The sequence below is a fragment of the Pecten maximus genome, chromosome 6, assembly GCF_902652985.1.
Source record: "Pecten maximus chromosome 6, xPecMax1.1, whole genome shotgun sequence".
Taxonomy (NCBI): Eukaryota; Metazoa; Mollusca; class Bivalvia; order Pectinida; family Pectinidae; genus Pecten; species Pecten maximus.
The window spans coordinates 38790545-38803386 of record NC_047020.1 but is presented as its reverse complement, the minus strand read 5'-3'; the positions used below and the strand labels follow the sequence as shown (position 1 = coordinate 38803386).

The 12842-nt window shown below is 37.0% G+C and overlaps 1 protein-coding gene across 1 annotated transcript; it reads right to left on the bottom strand.

The window, feature by feature from the left end:
• Nucleotides 1-2459: 2459 nt before the first annotated feature.
• Nucleotides 2460-12798, bottom strand: LOC117329736 (protein YIPF6-like). The gene is made up of 7 exons (XM_033887834.1): nt 12728-12798; nt 11372-11488; nt 10414-10492; nt 8381-8423; nt 7570-7701; nt 6657-6814; nt 2460-5817 (listed from the first exon to the last, which is right to left on the bottom strand). The coding sequence occupies exons 1-7, from the start codon at nt 12755-12757 to the stop codon at nt 5699-5701; spliced, it is 678 nt and encodes a 225-aa protein (XP_033743725.1). The 5' UTR covers nt 12758-12798; the 3' UTR covers nt 2460-5698.
• Nucleotides 12799-12842: the final 44 nt, after the last annotated feature.

Genomic DNA, 12842 nt, shown 5'->3' with positions numbered 1-12842 from the left:
TGTAAACATTGTCAGCATGGGATGACAGTTGATGGCATGCACATGTGGGCCCTGACTGACCCCCAGGGGCTGATGGACGGGGGCTAAAACGGGTTAAATTGACTGAAATTTCAAAAATCTTCTTCTCAAGACTGAAATAAGGTGGAATCAAATACTCTTTATAGTTTGAAGGGTCTTATGGTGCTTTATTGAAATTTTTAATTTCATGACCCTGGGGTCACAAGTTTGCCCCTGGGGAGGGGGTAAATTTTACTATAGTTTATATATGGAAATCACATTTTGACTGATTTGTTTTGATTTCTATTGGAATTCATTCTGGTTAACATTTTCAGCATGGAATGAAAGTTTGATAATATGCATATGTTGGCCCTGACTGACCCCCTAGGGGCTGATAGGTGGGGGGGGGGGGGGGGGGGGGGGGGGGGGGGGGGGGGGGGGGTTGGGGGGGCAAAAGCAAAAAGGGTCAATTAAATAAACTGAAATATTTCAAATCTCAGGTGACCGTTAAGACCCATGGGCCTCTTGTTTATTATGCCATCTTCAATGCTCCTTCGAATGCATATCGAAGTTAATGACATCATCATTTACGACATGGTTACTCTACGTAAATGATGATGTTACGTTATTGTGAGCAGCTACATATAGCGCGTGTCAGCTGTCTTTACCCCCATATGAGATAGATTTATCTTTTCCCTGGCAACCGCATATAACCCTGTGAAGTAGGTGAGAAAGTGCATGGGTAAATTTTCTTCCTTGAATATTAACTTGTCAAAGTCTTCAATGCCTGTAGCCATGAATGAAAATTGAAGGAAGAGTTGTCCAGTCAAGAGATTGGCCAGAGCAAAGAGGGAACATAACGGATTCAAAAATATGCAAATGAAACAAAGTGCTGACTACAAATGAAGTTTTACAATGTAAGGATGGATTATCCAGACAAGGAAAGTCGAAACAAGAGGCCCAATTGTCTGTATTGCTCGTGCATCTTTAAAGGTGATATGGATGCTATTTAAAGCAGAATACTTTGTTCATTCTAATAGGAGAGTAAGGTAACTTAAATATCTTGAAACTAGCCAATTTTAATTCATTTAACCTGTGTTCTTGAAAGTAGGTAAAGTCATTTATTTGAACTATCTTTGTTGCCCTTTATATATGCTACTGGTCCAATATATATGACCCTGGGCCTTTGTCGTCAGTAGGCTTGAAAGTAGGTCAAGGTAATTGATTTGAACGATCTTTGTAGCCCTATATGTCAGCATGTTGCTGGCCCGATATAACCCCAGGCTCTCATTCAATCAAAGGCTTTTAAAGAATTTAACATGCTTGACCCATGCGACTTCAGAGTAGGTCAAGGTCATTTATTTGAACAAATTTGGTAACTCTTAATCACATCCTGCTTACTGTCCCAACATCATGACCCTGGGCTTCTTGGTTAAAGAGAAGTCTTAGATATTTTTTACACATTTGACCTGTGATCTTGAAAGTAGGCCAAGGTCATTCATTTTAACAAACTTTGTTATCCTTCATCCCAGCATGCCAAGGCTATATATCAGAATCCCAGGCCTCTAAGGCAATGAGAAGAAGTTTGTTTTAAGATTTTAATATATATTTGACCACTGTGACCTTGAAAGTTGGTCGACATGATTTATATGAACAAATTGGATTCCAGGCCACATGGTTATTGAGAAGAAGATTTTGGTTTATTTGACCCCTGTGGCCTTCAATATCAGTCAAGGGCATTCATTTGAACAAACTGTGTAGCCCTGCTTTCTAATGACCTTATATGGTGACCTTTCAGATATTTGGTTATTGTGAAGTATTTAAAGGGAAAAGTTGAAGTCGGATGGAAGGACGATCGACACCACAACACAGCATAAGATTGATTGCCCTTGGGATGAGTGAGCTAAACATAGTTACAGTTGCTCAGGGTGTGATGACTATTCCAGTGATTTTTACATCATTTGGATAAAATTTGTAGGAGTACCGAAAGTTGGTCAGGCAAGATTTGGTCTACAATCTTTGTAAAGGGACTTGGTTTGGTTTGGTTTATTTTGTTAAACTAACGTCCTATTATCAGCCAAGGTCATTTAAGGACGTGCCAGGTTTTAGAGGTGGAGGAAAGGCGGAGTACCCGGAGAAAAACCACCGGCCTACGGTCAGTACCTGGCAACTGGCAAACGTATGTTTGGAACTCGCAACCCAGAGGTGGAGGGCTAGCGATAAATTGTCGGGACAACTTAAGCACTCGGCCACCGCCAAAGGGACATAATTGCATGAAAAATTGGGTGAATCCAAAGAATTGGCCCATGTGCTCATCTTGGCATTTGACAACTTATATTCCACATCCACAGAGTTTCATGAAGATTTGATAAAACTTTAGATGTCCATACATACAAACAACTCGATTCCAGTATAACCCCCTGAATTTGGTATGGGTGTAATAAAAAGATAATTTTGTGTTAAAGAGTTTTGAATATTTAATCAGTGATCCGTTACTTCAGGTAACAAAAACAAACTTTCTCAATACATTATACAAACAGGTCAACAAAAAAGGAAACATATAAAATTGTGTTTGTACAATTTATACAAAAGCCCTTTCATAGCAGTTAATGTGAAATTTTACAAGTGCATCAATGAGTGTCGATTGCATATTATACTCGACATATTGTTATACCAAGGTAAATGTACCTGAACAAGTTCTCAGAATTCAGCTTATTGTAACAAAGAAATCATCAAAAAAAAATAATGTTCTCAAAAATTAAGGAATTTGCAGTATTTCATTTTTCTACTCGTCATTACCAAATCGCTGACCGTTATGAACACATATTTAAATCTCAAAGATGCATTTTCAATGTTGAATATTTACAGAAACACCTTAAAACATTGAAAAAATTGCATAAACCTCTCACCAAGAAAAACAATAAATAATATATATGATGAACATGTACAGTTGTTGGCTAAATACAATATCCCGAAGATTTAATTCTGCTATAAATGTATTTCTTACATTTTCGATCAAAATTACCCTAACTTTATTCGTGGATGGATTTCAATGAAACTTTGTGTCTTAAAAAATAAATACCTAGATTTTTCTCGCGTTATCTATATGTGCATTATACCGCAAATGATTGAAGAAATTGATATTGACAAAACCAAACTTCCTTCAAACACTCACCAAGGTATTGTCAAAACGGCATTGTAAAAAGTTCAGGTTGTAAAAACTTTTGTTTTCTCTATTCAATAGTAACAGAAATTATTTGAGTTATCTTAAATTTGGCCTATCAATAAATTCAGGAAAATTCATTGAAAAAAACTTTATATTGTAGAATTGTGTTTTCATATTAAACACGATATTGACAGAAGACCCATTTTTGCATTACCATTAAAAATAACTCTCACACCTTCACCATAATTATCTACAGTCTCTGAACAAAAGGTATTGTTTATAATGATATATACAACAAGAATGTAAAGATATATTTAGCTAAGTAACACCTTAAGTTCGAGAACAGCCCTGCAATGAGCATTTACACAATGAATAAAGCTGGTAGGATGAGTTTTAATTCATATGAGATTTTATGAAATGATCGAGACTCATTTGATAAAATCTTATATGAAATGAGTCTTAGCAGTCTCTATTTTTGGAAATGAAAACAAATTTAAGATAATATTGAAAAACACACCATGGTATATTACACTAGTGGCATATGCAAAATTATTACACGAACGAATTCACTGGATTTAACAGGTCGATTATGTGATAAATTATCTTCCTAACTTAACAATGATACCTTCATGTCTTAACTAGCTCCTAGCAAGAAATTACCTGACAAACATCAAACTCAACAGCTACAGTGACCTAGTTTCACAATGTTCTTTTAAATACTCAGTACGATTTTCGGCATGAGACCGGATCCAACTCGAAGCAGGTTTGTATTGTCTAATTACTGATGTTAATGCCATATGTATTTATATTTTTATATTTTTGAAAGATGACGGCTTTTGGGATTTTTAAAATGTTCTGAAGATGTTTATTTTTTATTTTGATTTACGGTATACTTTGTATGTATGTATATGTTTCATCTTTCATACGGTTATGGAAATTGCATTGATCACTACAAGGTATATATAAACTCTCAATCTGTCTTGTATTAAAAGTCATCTTACATACATACATGGACAGGAACTTTTCCTGAATTTGGCTAGACTTGAAATTAAAATCAACTTTAAATTGACACAATCATAATTGAAATAACAAGTTCATTGATGTTGCATTGACACATAATACATTTCCACACAAATTTGCGTAAGTTCTCTCTAGAATTCAAAAGATATAAGACAGTGATGTACGCATGTATACTATCAGTTGTAGATTGAAAGCTATAATTAACGTTTTTGAAAAACATTAAATCTGAATTTTTTAAGTATGATACGTAAATATTACAGTTAGTCACAGAGACTAGTCAAAATCAAGAATATTAACCAAGATCCATGTTTTATTCAAAAATGGAAAATATTCCACAAAATTAAGGATGTTTTACTACTCTTTGCAGCTCCGATATATTTGTAACAAATATTTACTCGGAAATTTCCTATAATACAAACAGAAGCCAGACACATTTTAACGGCTCGCATAGATTAACATTTCGTCAAAAGTATTCCACAATAGCCTCCTCTATTTAAGGTATTTTCCATTTGCCGAAAATGTAAGTTTCAAATAGAATCTGTATTGAAACCAGGCCTACATTTTGCAATAAGCCCCCTCCCTTTAAAATTTCTTTATTTCTGACATGTACTAGAGGTGGACGGCTTATTGAGTGTAAAATTCTTAAGAGTAATCTACAAGACTTTGTCATTAAAACAAAACCTGTCTAATCTGACACGCCTGTGAGAAAATATAATAGCTGGATTAGACAGGTTTTCAGAATATACAGGTGACATTATCAAAACTGGGAACTGGGATTGCAGCACTATTTTGGATCTGTCGAAATGTCAGAAAACTTAGGGGTCAGATTAGAGAGGTTTTATAGAAAATACAATATGTGATGCATCATGCCTAAAATGTTTTTTTCTGTACTACAAATATGATACGAAACAAATGCAGACTTGAGTTTCGGGCAATCCATGGTTTTACGAACCTAACCTGGAAAGTATTCCCCAAGGCCAAAAAAAGAAAACAAAACAAAAAATAAAAACTAAGAAAGATTCTTTAAAATACCTCATCACATCACCGGGAGGTCAATATAATGTTTCGCCAAGTCCATGCAATGTTATATTAACCTCTGCTAAAAATACATCTCAGCACAGATGACATAATTTCTATTTTTTAGCAGGAGTCAATATAAGATTCCACGGACCTGACAAACATTATACTGACTCCTCGTTGATGTCATGGGGTGTTTCCAAGGAAATAATTGATGTCATGTGATCTCATTAGGACCAATGAGTGATAGTGTTACATACCAATCATTTATACACATTGGAAATTTGAAAATGAAACCATTTGTTACTTATACCCATCTATTTTTTAAATATTAATTAAAAAACACTGAATCTTATAAAGTTGAACTCTTTGTATATATATGAAAGACACAAACTTTGTTCAACATGGAAAATAATTCATGGAAATGATCTACAGAATGGAATAACCCCGCAATTATTAAATTATATCTATAATAATATTAGTTTAAAAGCATATCTGCTATGTATGTGTATGAGATATAATTAACCAACTAATGATAAAATAAAACAAGAATATTGGATATACGGCCAGGGCCTTCCTGTTAGCGGGTTGGCTGTCAGCAAGGAATGCTGTGGAGGCTGAAAATTCAATAAAACAGCTAATTATCATTTGTACGAAACCTCAACTTTAATTTTGTACAAAATATGGATCATGAAACAGAAATATGACTAAATCTAACTTCAAACTTGTTCTTCAGAAATGAAATTAAAGCTTTCTGAATAAGAAAGTCAAAAACTCAGGAGACAATAGGATGTCACATTTCAAGGCTCAAACTAGAACAGACATCATGTCAGATTAGATATATGTATTATGTAGATAATCTGGGCTTGGGACTCCGATTTATGCGGAAATCAAATACTTTTGTCATTCCTTATTCTGATGTACGACTTTTAACATTTAAGATCTGTTTCAGTCTAAGATATCACTTTCTAGGAATCCAAATTAACATGGCACTATATATACTCTAAGTTTTCTTTAAAATAAGGATACACGGTATTGCTTAAGCAATACTATCATCTACCCACCCCCCGCTCAAAATAGCGAAAAAACACAAGCATAAAATAGTATCGCCACTATTGGCCCACACTAGTTATTAATGCCCTTTACAAATGTCTGAAGTTTGATCCAAATCCCACCAGGAAAGAAGGCTCTAGAGCACTGACAAGGATTTTCTAAAAATAGCTATGGTGACCTTGACCCAAAAAACTCTGAATTTAATCAAACTTATCTCAGATATAATGGTCCTTTATCAATATGTGAAGTTTGATCAAAATTCCTCAAGGAATGAAGCTGCTAGGGTGATGGCAAACTTTACATGCCTGTATACAAGACGGACATAGAGGACACCTTTAGACTAGTCCCACTAGTTTCACTGTTAGGGACTAATTATATAATAAGATTGAAGCAAAAAACTTACCAAAAGTGGACCAGGCAAATGCTATGACCACTATGATGAATCTGACGATAAACAGTGCTGTTGTTTGAGAGGCAATTAGGACAATACGACATACGATCAAGGCCACCGTCAACGGAAACACGCAGTAGCCCAAAACACAGATACTCTGGAAAAACGAGCTGCAAAACAACGAAAAGTTAGGTAAACAACTTCAGGTTACTATTGTACATAAAAAATTATGTATTTTGACAAGGACAAGTTATTTTTTTTTATAATCAAGCTGAAATATCCAGAAGATATTTTATCCATTATATTTCTGTAATTATTTATTAAAATCTTAGTACAGTACAGTACATGTATAGTATAATTGATTAAGTCGAACAGATGGATCATTACTTAGTTTCACCTTATATTGTTTAATGTCCTAAAAGCTTTGGTCATTTAAGGACAGCTTCCCCTGTGTGTGTGATGCATGCGTGTGGTAAATGTATGATTTCGGAGGCTGTGGTATATTTGTGTTTGTCTCTTTGTGATAACGCGGAACTGATGCTGACTTTCGTATGATTTAATATCATAACAGGAAGTTTTTTTTTCAATACTCAAGCAATAGTTTTATTTTTAGAAATTGTACATAAGATGTACATATATAGGTATAATATGGTATCTATGACAAACTTGTTATAACAAATTTCACAGGACCAGAGAAAGATTTTCTCACATCCAAAATTTGTTAAATATAGGATATTAAATATACATAAGGTTGAAACGATTTTTGAATTTTAATTTACTTCAAAATAAGCAGACTGTTCGATTTAAGAAAGATTTACTGTAAAACAGGCAGGTGAAAAAAAAGTTTCTGGACTTCGGGAGTTAAAAAATAGTGCCCCACCCCCTCCCTATGTTTATTTCTGATACTAGAAGTAATTTTACTTACATGTTCCCTCCTAAAAGTTTAGTGTTGAGTGTGACAACCACTGCTCCGACCCAGTAGATCACAAACACCTCTGCAAACTGTGGGCCTCCATCGTTCATCTTGTCTAGATGTTCCGATGAGCCCTGGAGCATCCTATCGATACAGATCAGAGATGGCCGTCAACACATGAATGATTAAAACAAAGATCAAATGATACATGACATATACATCGCACTTCTGTTATAACATTTTTACTGGATTTTTTATTCAGGTTTAACACCTATAACATAGGCAACATGTGTATCATTTCAGGTTGTTTATTTTTATATAATATTGTAGCCATGTATGTCATTTTTTTTATTCTACCAACATATCTTACATGTGTTTTTACCTGCTAAAAAATATTAAAGCAAATTACAAATAAACATAAATTTCTTGTGTTTCCTTAAAACAATGATGAAATGATCATTATTCAGAAGATTTTTAACTTCTTAAAATACAATATTTTTCCTTCAGAGTTTATGTCAATGTACAACAAACAATGAATTTTTTTCTTAACTGAAATTTATGACAGTTTAAAGGGATATTAAATTTCATAATGACTGTATTATCTTGAGTACTCATTCTCAGGGAAACAGAAAAATTCCATTATTTTCAAAATCTATATTTTCACAGTAAAAATTGACTAAAAATCTACTATAGGCCTTGGTTGAATGGTGATTGCTGTAAGTCTTTGATCATTGTGAAGTGAGCAAGCAGGTTCTGCTGATACAACATTCTGGACGGGTATATGGCTATATTTAGATATTGTTAAAATGGTACTTTTACTTACATTGCCATAAAGACACACAGGATCAGTGGTCCCCATAGGTCCCCTGAAAGCAAACAGAATTTGAATTTTCATGTAACATCCATAAATGTTTATATTTCTATAATATATGAGTATATTTTTATCTCTAAAATCTTATATCTTTGTATCTTGTGCAGTTTTCATTTTTTGATTCACATATTTGTGGTGCAATAAAAACAAGAGTTGTCAGAAGACAACATAGCTTGCCGAGTGGGTTGAAATTCATCTACAGCTTTTTAAAACTAGGTCAAAGGTCAAGGTCAAGGTCAAGGTCAGCAGATTTGCCATGGAAAGGTTTTGTCATAAAGAACACGCAATACCTAAGTTGTATCATTACTACTGAGAAAAAAAAGCAAATAATACCATACTGCTTTATAAATCTGACTGCATGTACTGACACTGGGTACTGTACTGAAATTTTGAGTCTAGCTGATACTTGATTCATGTGCTGAGAAGGGGATGGTGCCTATATGGTGGGTTGGTATATATGCTGACAATGGGATGGTGGGTTGTTGGGCTGACAAGGGGATGGTGGGTTGGTGTGGTGACAAGGGGATGGTAAATAGGTGTGGTGACAAGGGGATGGTGGATAGGTGTGGTGACAAGGGGATGGTGGATAGGTGTGGTGACAAGGGGATGGTGGATAGGTGTGGTGACGAGGGGATGGTAAATAGGTGTGGTGACAAGGGGATGGTGGATAGGTGTGGTGACAAGGGGATGGTGGTAGGTGTGGTGACGAGGGGATTGGTGGGATAGGTGTGGTGACAAGGGGATGGTGGATAGGTATTGGTGACAAGGGGATGGTGGATAGGTGTGGATGGACGAAGGGGATGGTGGATAGGTGTGCTGAGGAGGGGATGGTGGGTAGGTGTGGTGACGAGGGGATGGTAGATAGGTGTGGTGACAAGGGGATGGTAGATAGGTGTGGTGACGAGGGGATGGTGGATAGGTGTGGTGACGAGGGGATGGTGGATAGGTGGGGTGGCTGAGGAGGGGATGGTGGGTAGGTGTGGTGACGAGGGGATGGTAGATAGGTGTGGTGACAAGGGGATGGTGGATAGGTGTGGTGACAAGGGGATGGTGGGTAGGTGTGGTGACGAGGGGATGGTGGATAGGTGTGGTGACAAGGGGATGGTGGATAGGTGTGGTGACAAGGGGATGGTAGGGTAGGTGTGGTGACGAGGGGATGGTGGATAGGTGTGGTGACGAGGGGATGGTGGATAGGTGTGATGGCGAGGGGATGGTTGGTAGGTGTGGTGACAAGGGGATGGTGGGTAGGTGTGATGGCGAGGGGATGGTGGGTAGGTGTGGTGACGAGGGGATGGTGGGTAGGTGTGGTGACGAGGGGATGGTGGATAGGTGTGCTGACGAGGGGATGGTGGGCAGGTGTGCTGACGAGGGGATGGTGGGTAGGTGTACATGTGCTGATGTGGGGATGGTGGGTTGGTGTGCTCACCAGGGGATGGTGGATAGGTGTGCTGACAAAGTGATGGTGGGTTGGTTGGCTGAGGAGATTGTTGGTTGGTGTGCTGATGAAGGGATGGTGGGTAGGTGTGCTGACAAGAGGATGGTCGATAGGTGTGGTAACGAGGGTATGGTGGAATGGTGTGGCGACAAAGGGATGATGGGTAGGTGTCCTGACGCGGGGATGGTGGGTTGGTGTGCTGACGAGGGGATGGTGGGTTGGCATGCTGAGGAGGGGATGGTGGGTAGGTGTGCTGACGAAGTGATGGTTGATAGGTGTGCTGACATTTGAGGGGCATGATGGGTTTGTATGTTTACCAGGGGATATAATGTTTTTCCTTGATATTTTATGGAAATTCCAATTGACCAAATTGGGAAAATTTTACATGTAAATTATGTTAAAAGTTCACATGCTTATATCTGTTTCATGAGTGTCATACCAGTTCTATAATGCGTGTGTGAATTCTAGTTTTACATGTCGGTTAGGGAATGGTGTTTTGGTTTTAAGTTGACAATTCTATACAGAAGTGTATCAGGTAAAGGAGACTTACATTCCTTTAGAAGAGCCCTGCTTGTTTTTGGATACAACACATGGAAAAACTTTTGACCAACAGCTTTGACATCTCGCATCTGAAAGGAGAAAACAAAATTCATTGTGATAAAAAGTTCTCTCCGAGGAAAACTTATATACAATGATGTTACCTACTAGCATGTCAGACATCTTGGGGTGTGGGAATCTACCTTGTGCACAATGATTAGAGAATGTATGCTTTGTGCAATCACTTGAATGGAATTGTGATTTTAATAATTCATTGCAATCATAAAAGTCAAAAGATGGAGGTATTTCAGCCTTTAAAATGATACTTCCTGTCTCATTTTAAACAGAACCTTTCATTGAATAGTGGAACATGTATTTTCTTGGAAACAGGATTTTCTAGTATGGTTATCATTTTGTTGCCTTATACAACATGCATTGAGATAAGTAAAGCAGGCTAATGCTTCCCTGCTCCAGCATGCATGGTTTAGAATTATACATTGGACGATTACTTTTATTTTAAAATCTAATAGCAATTGTGTAAAGATAATTTGTTTATTTGTTTGCTTGGTTTATCATCCTTTGAGCAGTCAGGGTCATTTAGAAACAGGGTCTTCTTGTAGTAGTTGGTGATTATCTCACTGAATAACATACAGGAGGTCTGTTACATGCCATCTATATAGCTAGAGCAAATAAGATAAAAGTGTCTTGCCGAAGGACACAACCATGACAGCAAAGACCGATCCATTCTCAGCTTACCAAGAAACACAAACTGCCAAAGGAAGGGAGTGTCGAACCACGCAACTCAGATATTCACCCTGAGGTTATGTGGCCAGCACTCTTACAGACTTATATAATTAGCCATCGCAGCCGCTGTGTATAGATGAAGCACACTATACATTTAGAACAGTTTAATATTGGAAAAAATATTCAGTGACTGGATTTTAAGCTACAATTGGTTTTTTAGTACATACCACCGTGTCTTTAACAGGCTCGTCCAGTGTAGAGAAATGATCATCATCATCTTCTGTTTGAGGAAGGCCAGGAACAGTTATCTCCCCTTCCAGAGACACATCGTTCATCAATCCCTGCTGATGTAGTAGAAAAACAGAATAAAGTGTTCATACAAGATAACATTCAGAAATCACTCATAGCATTTGTACCCATGTAATATCACATTTTACCCCTAAAAGGTACTACATGTATAATTATAACATCTGATTTTACTTCATTAATTGGTACGACCTCAATTTAAATTTGCAGTCTGGACAGGCAATGATGAAAATGTCATTTAAACATCCTTTTTATACATGGACAGTATATGGGTAAAAGTAGAGAGAATAAGGTCACCTTACTATAGTTAAGACTAGTGGGAATTTCCCTTTAGCCTAGTGGTAGGATGTTTGCCTTCAGAGCAAAAGGTTGCTAGCTCTGACCTATGGGCAGGATATTTTTCATTACTCCTTCCTATTGCAGATTTGGTGCTATTGACCACTTCAAGTGAAATGATAGAAGATTATGAGGCTTCCTTGAAGCTAAAGAACCTGCAGCTGGTTGTGGTAGTCTTCGGGGGTGAAGACTTTGTGAAGGAGGGATCCAGAGGAATGTGAAAGTAGAGAGTATATAAGATAAGACTAGAGGGAATTTCCCTTTAGCCTAGTGGTGGTACGTTTGCCTTGAGAGCAAAAGGTCACTAATTCGAAGCCTGGCATGGGCAGAGTAATTTTCAGTTCTCTTTCCTATTATATATGCATATAATTATGATATTGGGGCCTCTGGCTCAAGGCAATCAATTTACTTCAACAAACTCACACACAACTAATATTTTGGACAAAATGTGGAAAACAAAATGTTGCTGTCATTGCACACACACACACACACACACACACACACTATGTATGAGATCTAATATATATTGTATACTACCTATAGTAAGTTTTGTAGCCAAAAAATTAACACCAGCCCAGGACTAGGAGCTTGAGGTTTTCAGTCCACTAAATACACAAACCAACTAGAATGTGCTTAAATAAATGCCATGGGAACTCCTTCCTTTGTTTCAGTTTTTAGCTGCTCAGAAGGAGGGACAAGGATATGTGGCAATTAGGATAAACTGGCAAGTTTCATGTCAAATGATAAAACCAGATGAAAATGAAAATGTCATTTGACAATCATCACTCAGTAACCAGAATGCTAAATTAAGAACAAACATCAATTATTCAGACATCAACATATTCCTACATTTGTCGAGTAGCGTACAACAACTTCACATAAACATTCAAACAAAGATCAAATTATAAAACGGCCAAAAGAAAAACAAATTTGTTGCTAACCTCTTGGCTGTGGAACTCCACGTCAGCCATGATGAGAAATTCCCTATTTCCGGTTGTGCGCGTGTGCACACACACACTCGTCACACTCTAGACTTATGAACCTTTTGCATCTTAA